Genomic DNA, 23139 nt, shown 5'->3' with positions numbered 1-23139 from the left:
TTTAATTATTAACAAAATTATATTTTCAACATCAGAGCATTAAAACATTGACCTATAGTATGAGAAGTATATTACTCACTGTAAGGAAGCTTGACAACCACACATTGTGAGTCTATGTGATCGCTGATGCCAAAGCGGTTCTCAGCTTTGATGCGGAATTGGTATTCTTCTCCTGTTGTGAGCTTCATAACTTTAATAACAGTTCTAGCAACAGTTGCAGACACTTCAGACCAAGCAGCAGTACTTGTTTCTCTTTTCAGTACAATATAGTTGGTAACTTGACTACCACCATCATAAGCTGGCGGCTGCCATCTGAGTGTTACACTTTCTTCAGTGACATCGCTAAGGACAACAGGACCAACAGGAGGACCTGGTCTATCCAGCACAACAATATTAACAAATGATTTTGTGGTGCCACTTGAGTTGGCAGCAGTAATATCATATCTGCCAGCATCAGCAGCCACACTTTCTTTAAGGTTAATGATGAGACTTTCTGCAGTGGTTTCTGTGTGAAATCTCATGGTAGGTTTCAGTGAAACACCATCTCTAGACAATGTCACCTTTGGCACTGGTTTTCCAGAAACTGGAATTTCAACTTTCAGGTTTGATCCTGCTCGAATATATACAGTGTTATGAGGGAAGCCCTTCATGTCAATCTCAGGAGATTCTGAAAAAGAAAACATTTTCAAACCATTAAGAAATTTCATTCTTCTTAAATATTAATCCAATTTCATGTATATCAACCTTTGTCTCATGTCAGGAAACATACCTAATTGCTCTTTAACTGTAACAGGGAGCAGTAGTTCCTTAGGATCGCTTAAACCAGCTTGGTTTTCAGCAGACACTCTGAAGAAATAGTCAACATTCTCCTTAAGACCATGAACAACATGATGAGTTGTCTTTACAACTGCAAACTTAACCCATTTTTGCTGTCCCTTCTCAAGGCCTTCAATGAGGTAGCTCACAATTCTGCTTCCACCATCATGTTCTGGTTTTAGCCATGAAAGAGAAACGCTGTCCTTTGTGACATTTGTTACTCCAAGTTTTTCTGGTGGGCTGGGTTTTTCTGAGAAAAAAAAGGTGCAACAGATAAGATAGCAAGTATTTACATTTTATATTAGCAATTACATAGGAGTACCATCTGGATTGAGGAAATGTGTGTTGAAATAATTTGTATATTAGAAACATTTTAAGTAAAAAGCAAGCAAGATTAAAATTTAAACTATTTCTTAGCTCTTTTTCATTTGTAAAACCACAAACATGCCCAGCACAAAATTATCTTTTTACTGTGAATAGATTTAAAGCTTTTTCTATTATCTTGAAGTAAACATTTTGAGACACATTTTGCTTTAAATATTACAAAATATTTTTCTTAGTAACACTCACCTGTTATTTTTGTTCCTTCCTTGGTCTCAGAAGGCGCTCCAACACCATACTCATTTTCTCCAGAAACCCGGAAGTAGTAAATTGCACCTTCTTGCAAGCCAGTCACTTTGTAGGACAGGCGATGACAATTGTTTGTCACAGTGACCCATGCTTTTTTGCTAGCTTCTCGTTTTTCAATAACATAGTTCCTCACAGGTGCTCCACCATCATTTTCAGGGACATCCCAAGATAACACGGCAGATTCTTTAGTTACGTCTTTTACTGCAATATTAGACGGTGGGCCAGGAGTATCAAGAACTTTGACAATTAAAGTCAAGGTAGCAGTGTTCAGGACATTTTGCAATGTTAATGTGTATTTTCCAGAATCGTTTCTTGTTGCTTTTTCAATAGTAAGAGATGTGCAACTATCTGAAGTATCAATGCTTGCTCGTATACGGAGATCAGTGTCTGGTTTGTTCCATGTTACATTTGGGACTGGTTTGCCTCTGAAAGGAACAGTCATTGTGAATGATCCACCAGCCTTTACAATTAAAGTCTTCCGCATTTCACTGTCAATATCAAAGGCAGGTTCTTCTTCTCTTTCTTTTGCCATCTGAGGTTCTGAGACGTCACTTGGTTCACTGACACCAATTTTGTTAATGGATTTCACTCTAAACACGTACTCAGAGCCTGACACTAATCCAGATATGGTGTATTCTGTGCCTCTTAAGTTCTGAATTGCAGTGGTCCAATCAGTTTCATCAGTTTTCTTGTACTCAACTGTGTATCCCGTTACTGGAGCACCTCCATCAAACAGTGGCTTTGTCCACCCAATAGTGATATTTGACCTTGTAGAATCCATAATCTTAGGCTTAGATGGGGGAGATGGCAAGAAGATTGGATCTTCTGCCTTAATCAGTGGTGTGGTTTCACTTGGAAGACTGAGGCCAGCAGCATTTTCTGCATAAACCCGGAATTCATATTCACATCCTTCACGGAGGCCAGATGATTTCACTCTTAAATCATAAACGGGCTTTTTGTTTACACGAATCCATCTTAGGCTAGTTTTCTCACGTCTTTCAATTACATAGCCAGAGATCTCATTGCCTCCATCAGACTCAGGTCTTGCCCAACACAGAGTTATTGAATCTTTGCTCACACTGGTGATTTCTAAAGATGTAGGTGGACTTGGAACTGTAAATGGATCTAGGGCTTTGACAGCAACACTTTCCAGAGGCTCACCAACACCATATTTGTTAACTCCCATCACTCTGAAAATATACTCATTACCCTTCAGTAGCTTTGTCACTTTACAGGATGTTGTTCTAAGCTCTCCTTCACAAACGGTCCATGCAAGCCTGCTGGTCTCACGTTTTTCTACAATATAATAATCAATATCTGCACCACCATTTTCTTGAGGGGGTCCCCATGATAAGTGGCACTTTTCAGCAGTAAGGCCATTTATTTCTAATGGGCCTGCAGGTGGGCCAGGTCTATCAAGTACTTTGCAGTTAATTACCAAAGATTTTGTTCCTGCAACATTTTGTAATGTTAGTAAATACTGTCCTGAATCACCTCGGATACAGTCCTTAATAGTTATTGCAGTAGTGTAATCTGTTGAGGCTATTTCAACTCTAGCTTTTCCTTCAAGCTCCTTGCCATCCTTTGTCCACGAAATCACTGGTATTGGCCGTCCTGCAACATCAGCATTGACCTTAAACACTTCTCCAGCTTTCACAACTACGACATCCCTGAATTTGGCATCCATCATAATTCTTGGAGCCTCCACATCATCTTTTGCAGTCACAGGTCCAGTTGATTCAGACGGCTGACTGAAAAGTCCAGCAGCATTCTTTGCAATCACATGGAATTCGTATCTCTGGTCTTCTGTAAGTCCACCTACATCAAAGTATGTTTCTTGCACATTAGTAAAATTACACTTCAGCCAACGACCATCTGGTATCTCTCTGCGTTCAATAATATATCCTGTTACTTTAGCTCCACCATCGTATTCTGGTTTAGTCCATTTCAGTGAGACACATGTTCTTGTAATATTAGTAACTTCTGGTTGACCAGGAGGATCACATGGATCTCTTGCAGCAACTGGCTCACATGACTTACTGCATTTGCCTATTCCAGCAATGTTTTCAGCATAAACACGATATTCATACAGCAGCCCTTCATCAAGTCCTGTAACTTTCATTTGTGTATCAGGTATAAGGCTCTTGTTGACTTTTGTCCAAAGAATGCTGCTTCTTTCTTTACGTTCCAAGTGATATCCTAGTACTCTGCTACCTCCATCATTAACTGGTACCTGCCAAGTTACAATCATGAAAGCTTTAGTTGCATGTGCCACATGAGGAGTTCCAGGTGGTCCTGGAGGCTTAAATGGATACTCTGCCACAACAGAAGGAGAATTTGTGTAAGTGCTTTTCCCATAGCGGTTTTCTGCACAAATACGGAACTGGTATTCAGACCCAGTGGTGAGTTGAGATACTTTAATTGATGTTCTTGCTACTGCTGCAGATACTACACTCCATGTCGTTGTGGTGGTTTCTCGCTTCTCCACAATGTAGTTGCTAATATGGCACCCGCCATCATATACTGGAGCTTTCCAAGACAGAGTTACACTATCAGCACTAATTTCATCAATATGCACATCAGTTGGTGGTCCTGGTCTGTCAAGGACAACTACAGTTAAAGAAGCCGTTGTTGATCCAGCAGTATTTGAAAGACGCAATTCGTAATGTCCCAAATCTTCATTTGAAGCTTCCTTGATGGACAGTGAAGTTGAAGTCTTTGATGTATGAATATTTACTCTGGTTGTCTCTTTTAAGGGATTCCCATCCTTCTTCCAGCTAACAGTTGGAAGAGGTCGCCCTCTGAATGGCACATCAATCTTAAGATCATCTCCAGCTTTCACAGTGAATGTATTGAAAAGAAGCTCAGCAGATGGCTGGATTTCAATATCTTTTGCAATGACTGGGACACCAAGTTCTCTTGGATCACTTTTTCCTTTTTCATTAACAGCAATCACTCTGAAACTGTACTCTTCTCCCATACTTAAGCCTGTTATTGTTGCTTCTAAGGTTTTCACCTGTGTACATGCACTCCATTTTATACTTCCTTTAGTTTGCATTTCTACTATATAACCAGTGATTTTACTGCCACCATCGCTCTCTGGCTTTTCCCATTTAATTGAAGCAGAGTTGCGAGTCACATCAACAAGAATGACCTTTGCAGGTGGTGAAGGTGGTTCAGAAACCTTAACTGGGTCAGGTGTTTCTGCTGGTAAGCCAACCCCATATTCATTTACTGCTAGAACACGGAAGTAATAACTACATCCTTCTTGTAGTTGAGTAACTTTGAACGAATTCTTAGTGCAGTTGTTTGTAACAGTGGCATATGCCTTTCTTGTGGATTCTCGCTTTTCAACTACATAGTTGGTAATTTTAGCTCCACCATCAATAAGTGGTGGTTCCCAGGCTAATGTTACAAAATCTTTCTTCACTTCTCTGATTGTCAGGTTTATAGGTGCACTAGGTGTATCAAGCACTCTGACATTAACAAAAGCTGATTTTTTTCCACTGTTGTTCTCTAAAGTAAGATTGTATCTACCACTATCAAATCTATTCACATTATCAATGACCAGCATTGTATAGGAACTGGTGACTTCAATCTGAGTTCGCTCACTAATTCTTCCTTCTGCTTTCTCCCATTTAACTTCAGGTTCTGGTCTTCCTTTGATGGTGACAAACAGGCGTAATGTACCACTAGCACGTACAGTGACTACTTTTCTGAGATCTGCACCAAGTTCAATTTCAGGAGGTTCAATCTTGTCCACTGCTATGACTGTACCAGGTATAGTAGCAGGTTCTCCTACTCCTTCTGAGTTGATGGCACAGATGCGGAAGTTATACTCCTGATTCTCTTTAAGTTTTGTTACAGTGAACTGTTTTGCTTGTAGGCCTGTTGGTGGGGTGCAGGTAGTCCATTCATCAGCGGCAGCTTCTTTTACTTCTACTACATATCCCTTAACTGGAGCACCACCATCATATATGGGCTTACTCCAGGCGAGGGAAACTGATGACCTGGAAGTGTCTGTAACCTTTGGATTGCTTGGTGGACCTGGTGGGTATAATACATCACAAGCACGATAGAAAATGGATGGCTCACTGGGTTCCCCTACCCCTGCAGCATTTTCAGCAGAAACTCTAAATTCATAGAAATGCCCATCAGTAAGACCTGTTACTCTGAATCGCAAGTCCGTCAGCCTTTTCTTATTGCATTTGGTCCACCGGATACCATCTTTGTCTCGTTTTTCAAGTATGTAGCCTTCAATTTCAGCTCCCCCATTGTCTTCTGGGCGACCCCAAGTTACCACCATTGAATCTTTTGTGATTGCTGAAACTTCAGGTGTTGAAGGAGGACCAGGGGGTTTGTATGGATTACGAGCCACAACTGGCTCAGATTCCAAGGGTTCTCCAATTCCATATTTGTTCACTGCCATTACACGGAAAATGTACTCATTGCCAGCAAGGAGTCTGGTTACTTTGTGGTTAAGAGCCTGCACATCTGTTGCTACTTGTGTCCATGAAAGCCTGCTTGTCTCTCTCTTCTCAATGATATAATGTGAGATACTAGAACCGCCATCATGTAAAGGTGGAGCCCATGCCAAGTAGCATTTTTCTGCAGTGACACCTGTAACCTTCAAAGGTCCTTCTGGAGGTCCTGGCCTGTCAAGCACTTTAACAGTGATTGGTATGGATTTTGTGCCACCAACATTTTTGAGGTTAAGAGTATAGTGACCTCCATCTACTCTTACACAGTCTTTGACAGTAAGAATTGTTTTCTGAATGGTAGATTTGATTTCCATTCTTGCGGTTGCTTCTTCAAGGTCTTTACCATCTTTTGACCATGTAATGTCAGGAATAGGTTTGCCATGGATATCTGCTTCAAGAATAAAGGTTTCTCCAGCATGAACAACAATGACATCTTTGTATTTAGGATCCAGTGAAGCCCCTGGTGCTTCAATTTCATCTCTGGCAGTAATGGGCCCTGTACTTTCAGATGGTTCACTCAAGCAACCTGCTGCATTTCTTGCAATTACTCTAAATTCATATCGTTGGTCTTCAACAAGACCACTTACTGTAAATTCTGTTTCCAACACATTTGTAAAGCTGGCTTTCATCCAGCGACCATCTGGTAGTTCTTTCTTTTCTACAATATATCCTGTTATTTTGCTTCCACCGTCATACTCTGGTTTTTTCCACTTCAGTGTGATATTATTTCTTGTAACAACAATAGCCTCTGGGCGGCCAGGTGGGTCACAAGGATCTCGGGCAACATACAATTCTGATACTTTGCTGACTTTGCCAATGCCAACAATATTTTCAGCAGAAACTCTGAATTCATATTCAAGACCTTCTTCAAGGCCATCTGTTTTATATTTGGTATCTGCAATGAGTGACTTGTTCTGTTTTGTCCAAAGAATGCTGTTCTTATCTTTACGTTCAAGATGGTAGCCTAGAACTTTGCTTCCTCCATCATTAACTGGTTCATGCCATTCTACAATCATATGGTCCTTGGAAGCTGCAGTTACAAATGGAGTTCCAGGTGGCCCAGGCACCTTGTAGGGGTATTGCACAACAACTGGTTTAGAATCCAAAGGAGAGCTCTTCCCATATCTGTTTTCAGCAGAAATCCTGAACTGGTATTCAGAACCTGTTTTAAGCTTTGTTGCTTTGATAGTTGTTCTTGCAACAGTTGCTGACACAATGCTCCATGTGGTAGTGGTTGTGTCACGCTTTTCTACTATGTAGTTGCTTATCTGACAGCCACCAGTATAATCAGGTGGATCCCATGATAAAACAACAAAATCTGCACTAACTTCGTCAAAGCGGACAGGTCCTCGTGGTGGGCCAGGCTTTTCCAGTACAATTATGCTCAACTGCTCTGTTGCCGTACCTGCTGTGTTTGTTGCTGTTACTGTATATTTACCAAAGTCTTCCTTGTTGCTTTCTTTAACATGTAAGATAGTTGATGTTGATGTGTCCTGAATATGTAATCTGGTTGTCTGTTTCAGTGGCTGCTCATCTTTTGTCCAAGTAATAGTAGGTTTAGGTCTACCTATAAATGGTACTTCTACCTTCAGATCTTCTCCAGCCTGTACACTGTAGGTATTAAACATCAGTTTGAAACTTGGCTCAATTGTCAAGTCTTTAGCTATCACAGGAATTCCAAGGGCCCTGGGATCGCTTTTGCCTTTTTCATTGTAGGCAATCACACGAAATTGATATTCCTGTTCTGGACTCAAACCAGACACAACTGCATTGCATGTTTTGGTCTCACTAACAACACTCCATTTTTCTGTTCCTTTAGGCAGCATTTCAACAATGTATCCCAAAATTCTGCTACCTCCATCATGTTCAGGTTTTTCCCATGTAAGGGATGCACTTCTCTGAGTCACATCAGTGAGTGTTACTTTCCCAGGAGGCAGAGGTGGCTCTGAGGCCTTGACAGCATCTTTGGTTTCAGCTGGAACACCAATTCCAAATTCATTTTCAGCCATAACTCTGAAGTAATAAATTGCTCCTTCTGTAAGATTTTCAACTTTGAAACTTGTCTTGCCACATTTAGCACTTACATTTGCAAATGCTTTCCTGGTTGACTCACGCTTGTCTATTACATAGTTCTTTACCTTTGAACCACCATCGATAATGGGTGGTTCCCAAGATAATACAGCAGAATCCTTCTTTATATCCTTTACCACTAAGTTTTGTGGTTGTCCTGGTGTGTCCAAGACTTTCACTGTAACAAATGCAGATTTAGAACCACTGCTGTTCTCCAATTTAAGAATGTACTTTCCAGCATCATTTCTATCACAGTTCTCAATTGAAAGTTGTGTGTAGTTTATGCCTTTATCAATCTGAACTTTTTCTGTAAATTCACCTTCTTCTCGAGACCACATGATGTCAGGTGTTGGTCGTCCCCTGAATGGTATGTGAATCCTAGCAGACCCACCAGCTCTAACCACTATCCCTTTCCTTAGCTCTGAATCAATATCAAGTTCTGGAGCTTCAAGTTTGTCTTCTGGTTTAATAGTACCAGGAACTGATGCAGCCTCTCCTACACCAATCTTGTTTAGGGCACACACTCGTAGTTTATATTCTTGATGTTCAGTAAGCTTTTTGATTTCGAATCGAGTGGCACGTATACCTGTCTGTGGAGTAACAAGTGACCATTCGTCTTCATCAGCTTTACAGATTTCTACAAGGTATCCCTGGATTTCACAACCACCATCATAAATAGGTTTACTCCAGCCAAGTGTAACTGAACTTTTGGTGGTATCCACAACATGGGCGTTTGTAGGTGGACCAGGCTTGAACATGGGGTCACAAGCTTTAAAGTAAGGAGAAACTTGACTTGGTTCACCCACTCCAGCAGCATTTTCAGCAGAAACTCTGAATTCATATTCATGATCTTCTGTTAAGTTTGTAACTCTTAATCGCAAGTCTGTAATCCTGCGTTTATTGCATTTTATCCATCTGATGCCTGCTCGGTCTCTCTTTTCTACAATGTAACCTATGATTTCACTGCCTCCATCACTGTCTGGCCGGGCCCAGCAGACAGTCATAGAATCCTTTGTAATGTTAGTAATTTCCAAGGCCTTTGGTGGTCCAGGAACCACAAATGGGTTTTTCATCATTACTGGCACAGATTCTAATGGCTCACCAACCCCATATTTGTTAACTGCCATAATGCGGAAAATATATTCATTTCCTTCCAAGAGTTTTGTTACTTTCAGCATTGTAGGTAAAACCTCTGAAGCAACAACAGTCCATGCTAGGCGACTAGTTTCTCTCTTCTCTACAATGTAGTGAGAAATATCACTGCCACCATCATGAAGAGGAGGAGCCCATGCTAATGAACATTTTTCAGCTGTAACTCCTGTCACTTGGACTGGGCCCTCTGGAGGTCCTGGCCTGTCCAGGACTTTTACGTTTACTGTTGCTGTCTTTGTTCCTGCAACATTAGAGGCTTCTAAAATGTACTGTCCACCATCAACTCTAATAGCATCTTTTACAATTATTAATGCACTGAAATCTGTGTTCTTGATTTCATATCTAGCAGTTTCCTCAAGCTCTTTATCTCCTTTGTACCACTTAATAGTTGGCAGTGGCTTTCCACGAACATCACCCTCAAGTCTGAATGTTTCACCAGCATTTACAACAATTGTGTCTTTGTACTTTGGATCCATTGAAATTCGTGGAAGTTCAACTTCATCCCTTGCTGTTATTGGTCCTGTACTGTCAGAAGGTTTGCTTATTGCACCTGCAGCATTCTTTGCAATTACTCTAAATTCATATCTTTGGTCTTCAGTAAGCCCTGTTACAGTGAACTGAGTTTCAATGATATTTGTGAAGCTAGCTTTCATCCAGCGGCCATCTGGTAAGTCACGTTTCTCTACAATATAACCAGTAATCTTACTTCCACCATCATATTCTGGTTTGGTCCACTGTAGAGTAATAGAGCTTCTTTTTATTATTATAGCTTCTGGGCGACCTGGAGGATCACATGGGTCACGAGCTACATAGCATTCAGAAACTTTACTTGTTTTGCCTACACCAACAATATTTTCTGCAGAAACTCGAAACTCATATTCAATTCCTTCTTCAAGGTTAGTTGTCTTAAAACTTGTGTCCTGAATAATAGTCTTGTTCACTTTAGCCCATAAAATGCTGTTTTTCTCCTTTCTCTCAAGATGGTAGCCCAACACTCTACTGCCACCATCATTTATTGGTTCATGCCACTGTACGACCATGGAGTCTTTTGTAACAATTGTCACAAATGGTGTGCCAGGAGGTCCTGGTTCCTTGTAGGGGTACTGTGCTACAACTGGCGCAGAATCCAATGCAAAGCTCTGCCCGTACCTGTTCTCAGCAAATATTCTGAACTGGTATTCTGAACCAGTTTTCAGTTTAGTCACCTTCAGCGTAGTTCTTGCAACAGTAGCTGAAACAGTTTCCCATACAGTGGTTGTTGTATCTCTCTTGTGAACAACATAGTTGGTGATCTGGCAGCCGCCTGTGTACACTGGGGGATTCCATGATAGGGTAATACTTTCTGCACTTATTTCGTCAAACTTCACAGGTCCTACCGGAGGGTCAGGTTTATCTAGAGTTATAATTTCAACAGAAGCAGACTTCTGCCCAACAACATTAGCCACAGTGATTTCATAAGTGCCACTGTCCTCTTTGCTAGTTTCTTTAATATTCAGTATAGTGAGGTCAGTCAAATCGTTAACATTGACTCTTGTCGTCTGCCTTAATGGCTGGCCATCTTTTACCCAGGTTACAGTTGGTTTAGGTCGACCCGCAATTGGTACTTCTACTTTCAGATCTTGTCCCACTTGGATACTATAACTATGAAAAACAGGTTTTACATCAGGTTCAATCACCAGGTCTTTGGCAACTATTGGAACCGCAAGTGCTCTAGGATCACTCTTACCCTTTTCATTCACAGCCATTACTCTAAAAAGATATTCTTCCCCTTGAGTTAGGTTAGTAATGACTGCTTCAAGTGTTTTCACACGAGCACACTCTGACCACTTCTCAGTACCCCTTGCTTGCATTTCAACAATGTATTGTATGATTTTGCTGCCACCATCATGTTCAGGTTTTTCCCAGCTTAATGAGACACTATTTCTTGTGACATCATCCACTGTTATTTTCCCAGGAGGCTGTGGAACTTCAGCAACTTTAATTGGGTCACTGGTTTCTGCAGGGAGGCCAATTCCATATTCATTCTCAGCAGAGATTCTAAAGAAGTAATAGCAGCCCTCCTGAAGTTGATCTACTTTCCATGAAGTCTTGTGGCAGTTTGTTACAACAGCTGCATATGCCTTTCGTGTTGCTTCACGCTTTTCAATGATGTAATTCTTTATTTTTGCTCCACCATCCAAGAGAGGAGGCTCCCATGAAAGTGAAACAGAGTCTTTAGTGATTTCTCTGATTTTTAAATTAACAGGTGCACTTGGGGTATCCAGTACTCTTACACTGACAAAGGCAGACTTTGTTCCACTGCTGTTTTCTAAAGTGAGAGTATACTTTCCAGTATCGAATCTGTTAACGTTGTCTAGAACAAGAGAAGTAAAGCTGCTAGTGGTATCAATAATAGCTGCCTCTCTGATGTCACCATCCATTTTACCCCATTTTACTTCAGGTGTTGGACGACCTCTGATGGGAACAAACAGTCTTAAGGAACCTCCTGCCCTCACATTTACAATCTTCCTTAATTCCATGTCAAGGTCAAGGTCTGGTGCTTCCATCTTTTCTTCCACAACAACAGAACCAGGAACATCTGCATGCTCTCCAACTCCTGCTTTATTAACTGCACATATGCGGAATTTGTATTCATGTTTTTCCACTAATTTTTCTACTTCCATGTGAGTATTTTTAATTCCAGTTGGAGGGGTACAAATTGCCCATTCACCATCACTTACATCACATTTTTCCACAATGTATCCCTGAATTTCAGAGCCACCATCATAGATGGGTTTACCCCATGAAAGGAAAACTGAAGATCTTGTAACATCCACAACTTTAGGGTTATTAGGTGGACCTGGCTTGTAAATAGGATCACATGCTTTGTAGTAAATGGAAGGTGGGCTTGGTTCACTAAGACCAGCAGCATTTTCAGCTGAAACTCTATACTCGTAATCATGATTTTCTATAAGCCCAGTCACTCTGTATCGCAGTTCACTGATCAGGCGTTTGTTACATCTTGTCCAGCGAATACCTTCTTTATCTCGTTTTTCAAGGACATAGCCTAGGATTTCACTACCACCATCTGAGGCTGGCCTTTCCCATACAACTATCATAGAATCCTTGGTAATGGCGGTTACTTCTGGTGCCTTCGGTGGAAGTGGCACTACAAATGGGTTCTTTGCAAGTATTGGTTCAGACTCAAGAGGTTCACCAACACCATACTTATTTACTGCCATGATGCGGAAAACGTATTCATTTCCTTCTAAAAGTTTTGTAACTTTGCAATTTAGGGTTTGCACATTTGAATCAACGACTGTCCACACCAAGCGACTGGTTTCTCGTTTTTCTACAACATAGTGTGAAATATCGCTACCACCATCTTGTAGTGGAGGTTTCCATGACAGCATGCATTTTTCAGCAGTAACGCCTGTAATCTCAACGGGGCCTTCTGGTGGTCCGGGTCTATCAAGAACTTTGACATTAACAGGAACTTTCTTTTCACCTGCAACATTCTTTGCCAGTAATACATACTGACCACTGTCAACTCTAATGGCTTCCTTCACACTAAGGCTTGTTGCAAAATCGGTACTTTTTATTTCCATACGAGCAGTGTTTGTCAGCTCACGATCACCTTTTAACCACTGAATGGAAGGTACTGGTTTGCCATGAACATCAGCATCAAGTTTGAATGAGTCACCAGCATTCACTACAATAGTGTCTTTGTATTTTGGATCCATACTTATCTGAGGTGGTTCTACTTCATCTCTCGCTGTAATTGCCCCCGAGCTCTCAGATGGTTCACTGAAAACACCTGCAGCATTTCGCGCTATAACACGGAACTCATACCTCTGGTTTTCTACTAGACCAGTTACTTCAAATTGGGTATCAATGACATTTGTAAAGCTTGCTTTCATCCAACGACCATCAGGTAGCTCCTTCTTTTCAACAACATAGCCTGTGATCTTACTTCCACCATCATATACAGGTTTCTTCCATTGAAGTGTTACTGAGCTTCTTGTGACAATTATAGGTTCTGGACGACCTGGAGGGTCACATGGGTCATGTGCAGTATAACATTCAGATGCTCTACTTGCCTTTCCAATGCCCACTATGTTTTCTGCATAAACTCTGAACTCATATTCAAGACCCTCCTCGAGTCCAGTTGTCTTAAATTTGGTATCTGGAATAGGTGTTTTATTCAGTTTAGCCCAGAGAATACTGTTTCTTTCTTTGCGCTCCAAATGATATCCAATGATCTTGCTACCACCATCATTGACTGGTTCATTCCACTGTACCACCATGCTGTCTTTTGAGACGTTTGTTACAAAAGGTGTTCCAGGTGGACCGGGAACTTTAAATGGATACTGGGCTACAATTGACTCTGAAGTGAGATAGGTACTCTTCCCGTATCTATTCTCAGCTGCGATTCTAAATTGATATTCACATCCAGTCTTTAATCGACATGCTTTTATAGTTGTTCTTGCAACAGTAGCTGATACCATCTGCCAAGTGGTGGTTGAAGTGTCTCTTTTTTCTACAATGTAATTATTGATAGAGCTACCACCATCATACTTGGGTGGTTCCCAGGAAATGGTAACACTATCTGCTGTTACTTCATCTACTTTTACTGGTCCAGTTGGAGGTCCTGGTTTGTCAAGGACAACAATATTTAGGGTCTCAGTTGCCTCACCTGCAGAGTTTGTAAGTTTAACTAAATATGTCCCCACATCATCTCTGCACGCTTCTTTTATTGTTAACACTGTGTTATTTTCTGAACTTTCTGCATTTACTCTTGTAGTCTGCTTCAATGCAATATCATCTTTATGCCAAAACACTGCTGGTTTGGGTCGACCAACAAAAGGAACATCAACCTTTAAGTCCTCTCCTGCTAGAACACTGAAAGTGGTAAACAGTAGTTTGAAAGCTGGTGGAATCACAAGATCTTTTGCAACAACCGGTATACCCAGCTGGCGAGGATCGCTGATACCTTTCTCATTCTGAGCTGAAACACGGAAGGTGTATTCTTCACCTTGGATCAATCCTGTGATAGTGGCTTCAGTAACTTTTACTGTAGCACAAGTTGACCACTTTTCACTGCCTTTGCTTTGCATTTCTACAATGTAGCCCAGAATTCTGCTACCACCATCGTGTTCAGGTTTTTCCCAAGATAAAGATACACTATTGCTTGTCACATCCAGCAAAGTTATTTTCCCTGGTGGAAGTGGTCTTTCTGATACTTTTATGGATTCTGAAGTTTCAACTGGAAGGCCTATTCCATACTCGTTTTCAGCTAGGACTCTGAAGTAGTAGTTGCAGCCTTCTTGCAGTGAATCGACTTTCCAGCTGGTCTTGTGGCAATTGGCGTTAACAGTTGAATAAGCTTTTCTTGTTGATTCACGCTTTTCAACAATGTAGTTTTTTATTTTAGAGCCACCATCTATGAGAGGAGGCTCCCATGTGAGTGTAACTGATGATTTTGTAACTTCTTTTATTTTCAAATCTTGAGGTGCCCCTGGGGTATCAAGAACTCTGACGTTCACAAATGCTGACTTACTACCTGAGCTGTTTTCAATTGTCAGTATGTATTTGCCACTATCAAATCTATTTACATTTTCAACAATAAGTAGAGTATAAGAGCTTGTTGATTCAATGCTTGCTCTATCCAAAGATTCCCCATGTTCTCTTGCCCATTTTACTTCAGGTGCTGGTCTTCCTTTAATTGGGACAAAGAGCCGTAGAGTACAGCAGGCTCTAATAGTGACAACTTTACGCAGCTCTGCATCAAGTTCAATCTCTGGAGGTAGCATTCTCTCTTCAGCTTTTGGAGTACCAGGAACAAGAGCAGGTTCTCCAAGACCTTCAGAGTTCATAGCGTATATTCGTATTTTATACTCTTGATTTTCTTTTAGGTTAGTAATGGTAAAAGACGTGGCCTTTAGACCTACTGGTGGAGTTACAATCTTCCACTCATCTTCTTCAGGTAGTGCTATCTCAACCATATAACCTGTGATCTCTGAACCACCATCATATATTGGTTTGTTCCATGCTACTGTAATTGAAGACTTGCTGCTGTCCAAAACACGAGGATTACCTGGGGGACCAGGCTTAAATACAGTATCACAAGCTTTATAGAATGGACTGGTTGGGCTTGGCTCACTGACTCCAGCAGCATTTTCAGCCATGACTCTGTACTCATATTCATGGCCTTCTGTCAGTCCAGACACTTTATAACGTAAGTCAGTAACAACCCGTTTATTACACTTCACCCACCGTAGACCAGCCCTGTCTCGACGTTCCACAATATAGTTAGTTATTGGGCTCCCACCATCAGAATCAGGATGGCCCCAACAGACAACCATAGAATCTTTTGTAATTGCTGTAACTTCAGGTGTTTTAGGTGGATCAGGTGGCACATATGGATTTACTGCAAGAATGGGCTCTGATTCCAGAGGCTCACCAACTCCATATTTGTTAACGGCCATAACACGGAACACATACTCATTGCCCTTCAACAGCTTAGTAACCTTCAGTTTAGTTAATGGAACTTCTGTGGCTACAGCTGTCCATGCCAATCTACTGGTTTCACGTTTTTCAACCACATAATGGTCTATTTTTGCTCCTCCATCATCCAGTGGAGGTAGCCATGACAGCACACATTTTTCTGCAGTGACTTCAGACACAGCCAAAGGTCCTTCTGGAGGACCAGGTCTATCAAGAACTTTAACATTGAAGATATGCTTAGCAAAGCCACCAGGATTTGTTGCAGTAAGTGTATAGGCACCGCCATCTCTTCTTGAAGAGTCTCTATTGGTGAGAACAGTAGAGAAATCTGCTATTTTAATTTCTAATTTTGCTGTGTCTTCAAGTTCTTTTTCTCCTTTTGTCCATGTCATAGTTGGTGGAGGGCGGCCTGAAACGTCAGCCTCAAGTCTGAAAACTTCACCTGCTTTCAGCACTAATGTGTCTTTATATTTAGCATCCACCTTTATCTTTGGTGCTTCAATGTCATCTCTACAAGTTATTGCATCTGATGGCTCAGAGGGCTGACTAACAGCCCCACCAGCATTCCTAGCAATCACACGGAATTCATAGGCAGCATCTTCTGTCAAGCCACTTACAGTGAATTCAGTCTCTAATATATTGCTGAAATTAGCTTTCAGCCAACGGCCATTAGGAAGGTCTCTTTTTTCAACGGTGTAGCCAGTTATCTTAAAACCACCATTATATTCTGGTTTAGTCCACTTCAGTGTAATTGCATGTCTTGTAATGTTCAGAGGTACTGGTTTACCAGGTGGATCTACTGGGTCTAGGGCAAACACAGGCTCAGATGGCTTGCTTGGTTTACTCTTCCCAGCCAGATTTTCTGCTATAACACGGAATTCATACGCAATGCCATCAGTAAGTCCAGTTGATTTAAAGATATTGCCTGATACCAGCATTTTACTTACAGTCTGCCAAAGAATGCTATTTCGTTCTTTTCTTTCAATGTGATATCCCAGAATTGGGCTTCCACCATCAGTAACTGGCTCATTCCAGCTAATGGTCATGGTTTCTTTGGTGACTGCAATCACCTGAGGAGTTCCAGGAGGGCCTGGTACCTTAAATGGGTAGTTGGCAACTACAGACTCTGAAGTAATGGCTGGACCAATTCCATACCTGTTTTGAGCTTTAACACGGAACTGATACTCAACTCCCGTAGTAAGACGAATGGCTTTAAATGTAGTACGTATCACTGTGGTTGCCAATTCAGTCCAGGTAGTACTGTCAGTTTGACGCATTTCCACAACATAGTTACTTATTGGTACACCACCATCATTCAGAGGAGGCTCCCATGAGAATGATAGAGAGTCAGATGAAATTTCATCGAATTTTATTGGTCCAGTAGGAGGTCCAGGTATGTCATGAACCTGAACTGTGATTACTTCACTAACTTCTCCAACAATATTTTTAGCTGATAATGGGTATCGACCACTATCACTTCGTTTACATTCATTGATGGTTAGTATAGTTGCAGTTGCAGTATTTTCATAATTTATTCTTTGTGTTTGCTTAAGTGTCTCATCTTCTTTCTTCCAAGTCACAGTAGGCCTTGGACGACCAAGCACAGGGATTTCAATCTTTATATTGTCACCAGCTTTGGCAATGACTGTTTTCTGGTAGATACCCCGGAGGTCAAACTCTGGTAGCATTGTTTGCTCTTTGATAATAACTGGCCTGCTTTCTCTTGGGGCACTTCTTCCAGCACTGTTAACTGCCATAACCTGGAAAGTATACTCTTCATTTTCAGTTAGATTCTTTACTACACAGTCCAGTGTTTTTACAGTGGTGATGTGTGCCCACTGGTTTGTTCCTTTCCTCTGTGCTTCAATTACATACCCAGTGATCTTGCTGCCACCATCATGTTCTGGTTTTGGCCAAGCCAGGCTAACTGAGTTCCGTGCTACATCCATAATATTAAGACTCTCAGGTGGGGATGGTGCCTCAGAAGCTCTTATAGGCTCTGTGGTTTCAGCTGGTTCACCAATACCGTACTCATTTTCAGCCAGCACTCTAAAATAGTATTCACACCCCTCAGCCAAATTAGTAATCCTGAAGGAGCACTTCTGGCAGTTGGTTGTGACTGTTGAATAGGCTTTCCGAGTTGATTCACGTTTCTCGACAATATAGTTTGTTATACGTGAACCACCGTCTATCAGAGGCATATCCCATTGGAGGGTGATGCTGTCTTTGGTTATTTCTCTAGGCTTAAGGTTTATTGGTGGACCTGGTGTATCCAAGACTTTTACATTTACAAAGCCAGTTTTCTTACCAGCAGCATTTTCAAGAGTCATTACGTATTTTCCTGCATCATACCTGGTGCACTCCGTGACAATCAAGAGCGTAAAAGAATCTGTATTTTCAATACTGGCACGGCCTTTGAGTGAAACATCATCTTTTGTCCATGTAACTTCTGGAGTTGGACGCCCTTTAATTGGCACAAAAATACGAATAGTTAATCCAGCTCTAACAACAAGTGTTCTTCTTAGTTCAGCATCTAATTCAAAGTCAGGAATTTCTTCCCGGTCTTTGATTTCCACACTTGGAATTATTGCTGGTTCACCAACACCTGCAGCATTCATGGCAGAGATTCTGAAATTGTATTTGGCTCCTGTTTGCAGATGAGCAACAACAAACTGAGTGATTCTTAAAGCAGTCCCTATTGTGTCTTTTACCCATTCTTCTTCTCCTTCCTTTTGATGCTCCACTATATATCCAGTGATGTCAAGACCACCATCATAGTGGGGCTTGCCCCAAGCTAAAGATGCACTTGTCTTTGTAGTATCAGTCACTCTTGGATTTGCAGGTGGACCTGGTGGGTCTGAAAAGTGAGCAAAAGATAAAACATTACATTACCCGGGAATTCACTCTTACACTGTCTAAATGTCCTCTCTAATCATGCCACCCACCCCCAAAAAAGAAAAGGCATGATACTAACATGCAACATCCTTGCATATGACTGATTTTGAAGCATCACTTGGTGGTCCAACTCCTGCTCTATTTTCTGCACTGACACGGAATTCATATTCATTTCCTTCCAGGAGACCAGTTACTTTGCATCTAAGATCTGAAACTGGTTTCTTTGTTGCTCTGACCCATCTTAAACCTTTCTTTTCTCTTCGCTCCACATAGTAACCTGTGATTTCGCTTCCACCATCATCTACTGGCCTTTTCCATGTAACTGTGACAGTATTTTTAGTCACATTTGTTACTTCTGGTTTTCCAGGAGGGCCTGGGGGACCTGTTAAGGAAGAAAAAACTAGTTAAAACAAATATAAAGTCTTCAGAGATTAATAAAAGCACACCAGCACCTCTTAGCTTGTTCTACATACCAAATCTATCCACCATTTTAACTGGTTCTGATTGTACTGGTTCACCTTTGCCATATTGATTTACTGCTGAGACACGGAAAACATATTCATTTCCTTGAATGAGCTTGCTAACAACATGCCTGCAGCTTTCAATATTTTCAGCAACCAATGTCCAGAGCAGTCTGCTAGTTTCTCTCTTTTCAAGAACATATGATTTGACTGGTGATCCACCATCTTCTGCAGGAGGTGACCATGTAAGAGTCGCTTTTTCTGCTGAAACATTGCCGATCTCAATAGGTCCAGGAGGTCCTGGAACATCTAAAACTTTCACATGTATGCTCTCCTGCTTAGTGCCAAAAGGATTGGTTGCAGTAATTGTGTATTCTCCAGAATCTTTTCTGGCTGCGTATTTGACAGATAGAGTAGAAGAAGTTGGTGTGGTTTCAATGTGCACCAGCTCTGAAGGTCTAAAATCTTTTCCAGCTTTTGACCATGCTGAAGTTGGAGGTGGTTTGCCACGGATACTAATAGCAGACACTGTAATGGTGTCCCCTGCTTTTACTGTTAAACCTTCCTTCAAAGTAGGATCGATAACAATGCTTGGTGCCTCTGTCAAACAAACAGAAAACCCCAAACGTTATAATAAGAAAACAGGCAAGAAAAAGAAAAAAAGAAAAAAAAGAAAGAAAAGATGATATTGTATTAGTTATTCAAATAAAATTCTAAATTTTTAATGCCATCTACATACCATACTCATCCTTGCATATTATAGTTTCTGTGGGTTCAGATGGAGGACTGATAGCTCCAGCAGTGTTTTTTGCTCTAATTCTGAACTCATATTTGGAGCCTTCAATGAGGTCAGTTACAGTAAATGCACAGTCTGGAACATTCACATGATTAGCTTTTGTCCAATTCTTTGAAGGTAAATCACGCTTTTCAACAATATAACCAGTTAACTTATGTCCACCATCATATTTTGGTTCTGTCCAAATGAGTGTTACTGAGTTCCTGGTTACATTAATAACTTCAGGTTTCCCAGGGGGATCTAGAAGAAAAAAATAATAAATAGTTGTCAAACAAAACTTATTTCAAATTTCAGAATTTGCTTTTTTATTCTCTTGATGACTTACCAATAGGATCAAGTGCCACAACTGGTTCAGATGGTAGACTTGGTTTACCTACTCCAGCCATATTGATTGCCATTACTCTGAATTCATATTCCAGACCTTCAGTTAATCCTGTCACTCTGAAATCTTTCATCCTTATTGGTGTTTTATTTGCTCTCTTCCACAGAAGACTATTTCTTTCTTTGACTTCAATGTGATAACCTAGAAAATAAAAGGTGTGATTAAAATATGAGGGGTTTTCTAGAAATCTTCATTTCTCACAGCACTGTGACACATCATACTGCCTGTCACATAGGCATTGTGCAAGAGAACACTGAAAAACAGATTAAGAAATGGATGTGGACATACATTACAGATGCATGTAATTGCAACAATGAGATGTTTATAAATGCAAATTGCTAACTTTAAGGGCACAAGTAATGTAAGATATAGGTGAGTTTGGTTTTCTTTCTTTAGACATTTTGGCCCTGTGCAAAAATGTTGTTTCTCAGTTAGTCTTTTCCTGACTTTTAATTGAAAATCTAAAGTTTTAAAAAGTTCATCATAGAGAAAAACTGGGCAGTAAAACAGTAAAACCATCAATTAATCAATCAATCAATTTAAAGCATAAACACCTGGTAGTTTTATCTTACCCTTTGAAAGAGAGAAAGACCTATTAAGAACTGAAATACTAGGGAGGCTTTTGGGGATATACCTGTGATTGGTGAACCCCCAGTTCTTCTTGGGTCAGTCCAAGTTAAAGCTACAGAGTCATGCCGAACATCAACAATGTTGGGAGGTGGAGGAGCATCTGGAACGTCTAAACAATATTTAAAAAAATGAAGAAACATTAAAAACAAATATCACCCCTAAACCATGGGGTTTTTTTAATTTTGAAAATTATAACAGATACTTACCAAATGGATGTTTTGCAATGACAGGGTCAGATTTAAGACCTTCACCTACTCCATATTTGTTTTCAGCCCTGATCCTGAATGTATATTCATTTCCTTCATGAAGCCTTGTAACTCTAAATGTGGTTTTCTGTACTGCGGAGGCACAAGTCACCCATTTATTGTTTACATTATCTCTCTTCTCTAGAACATAGTTAGTGATTTCTGAACCACCATCATCTTTTGGAGGGCCCCACTTTAAGGTTATGGCATCAGCTGTGACTTCTTCAAATTTCACTGGACCTGTTGGTATGCCAGGTTTGCCAACAACTTTCACAGAAATAGTGCCTTCCTTGCTGCCAGCAACATTCTTCAGAGTTATGGTGTATTTTCCAGCATCAGCTTTCTGGCAGTCATGTACCACAAGTGTAGTGTTAACTGCTGTAGATTCAAATGCAACTCTTCCACTTTCAGTAAGTGCCTGGTCTTCACCTTTCTTCCAAGTTACTGCTGGGACAGGCTTGCCTTTAATTGGGATTTTAAGACGGAAATTGCTACCCTCTTTAGCTGTATAGCACAAATCATGTAGATCTCTTAAATCAAGATCAGGTGCCACTATAAAAATAAGAGAAACCAATTATTCAACTATGCATAAACTCCGTGATAAAATTAAGATGCTGTTTAAAAGGCATCTGATTTGTATGTATGCATAGTAATGACAGTAAGCATAAAATTGTATCAGGTTAGCATGGCAAGGTTTTGGTAGTGTGTGGGGCTACAGGGGTTGGTTCTGTGGGAAGTTGCTAGAAGCTTCCCCTAGGTCTGATAGAGCCAATGTCAGCCAGCTCCAAGACAAACGCACCACTGGCCACGGTTAAGCCCATCAGCAATGGTGGTAACACCTCTATAATGTATTTAGGAAGGGTAAAAAAAGTTACTCTGTAGGAGCAATTGCAGCTGGAGAGAGAGGAGTGAGAATATGTGAGAGAAACAGCTATGCAGATGCCAAGATATCCACCTGCACCCAGCCCATGGAGGACGCAACAGGTGGATGCCCAAAGGAGACTGTGACCCCATGGGAAGCCCGCACTGGAGCACGCTCCTGGCAGGACCTGTGCCCCATGGAGAGAGGAGCCCATGCTGGAGCAAGTTGCTGCAGGACTTATGACCCCACAGGCGGTCCACACTGGAGCAGTCTGTTCCTGAAGGACCACACTCTGTGGCAGAGGCCCACACTGGAGCAGTTTGTGAAGAACTACAGACCATGGGAAGGAGTCTCATTGGAAAAGTTAGTGGAGAACTGTCTTCCATGGGAGGGACCCCATGTTGGAGCAGTGGAGGAAGAGTGTGAGGAGTCTTCCCTCTGAGATGGAAGGAGTGGCAGAAATGTGTGATGAACTGACCACAACCCTCATTCCCCTCTCCCTGCACCCCTTGGCGGGAGGAGTTAGAGAATTCAGGAGTAAAGTTAAGCCCAGGTATAAGGGAGGGGCGGGGGGAAGGTGTTTTTAAGATTTGGTTTTATTTCTCATTATCCTACTCTGATTTGATGAGTACTAAATCGAACTTTTTTCCCCAAGTCAAGTCTGTTTTGCCCATGATGGTAATTGGTGAGTGATCTCTGTCCTTATCTCAGCTCACAAGCCTTTTGCTATATTTTCTCTCCCTTGTCCAGTTGAGGAAGGGGAGTGGTAGAACAGCTTTGGTAGGCACCTGGTATCCAGCCAGGGTCAATCCACCACAAAAAGAAATATAATTTGGGTAAGTGAAGCACTGAATTAATGATCTTGCTTCTTACCAACATCATCTCTTGCCACAATTGTAAGCTCTCTTGGGGTTCCATATCCAGCATCATTTTGGGCTCTCACTCTGAAAGTGTATTCTTGTCCTTCTTTTAGGTCTCTCATTGAAAAATGGAGGTTCTTTGCCCGCATGACTTCTTGCCATTTATCTTCACCAATCAGGACCTCGACAACATATGCAAAGATACGGCTTCCACCGTCACTGATAGGTTTTTTCCATACTAAATTGCATGATGATTTTGTTACCGCTGAAGCTTTTAGGTCCACAACTGGTCCAGGTGTTTCTAGAAGGACAAAAAACACAGTAAGTGTCCATTTGAGCTAAAAATAAAAATTATCCGAATACCAAAATAGGC

The 23139-nt window shown here is 41.1% G+C and overlaps 1 protein-coding gene across 1 annotated transcript in view; it reads right to left on the bottom strand.

Annotated features, from left to right (window-relative positions):
* Nucleotides 1-23139, bottom strand: part of TTN (titin) — a 253250-nt gene that overhangs the window by 30401 nt on the left and 199710 nt on the right. The window contains exons 216-225 of the mRNA XM_030485587.1: nt 22780-23067; nt 21006-21596; nt 20804-20908; nt 20113-20310; nt 19731-20027; nt 19004-19591; nt 18610-18912; nt 1387-18492; nt 770-1066; nt 80-667 (exon numbers count right to left, since the gene is read on the bottom strand). Coding sequence (XP_030341447.1) covers nt 80-667; nt 770-1066; nt 1387-18492; nt 18610-18912; nt 19004-19591; nt 19731-20027; nt 20113-20310; nt 20804-20908; nt 21006-21596; nt 22780-23067 — 20361 coding nt within the window. The remainder of the gene's footprint in view (nt 1-79; nt 668-769; nt 1067-1386; nt 18493-18609; nt 18913-19003; nt 19592-19730; nt 20028-20112; nt 20311-20803; nt 20909-21005; nt 21597-22779; nt 23068-23139) is intronic.

This window comes from Strigops habroptila, chromosome 5, assembly GCF_004027225.2.
Source record: "Strigops habroptila isolate Jane chromosome 5, bStrHab1.2.pri, whole genome shotgun sequence".
NCBI classification, from domain to species: domain Eukaryota; kingdom Metazoa; phylum Chordata; class Aves; order Psittaciformes; family Psittacidae; genus Strigops; species Strigops habroptila.
Note: the sequence above shows the minus strand (reverse complement) of the source record. Positions and strands in the feature narration are given on the sequence as shown.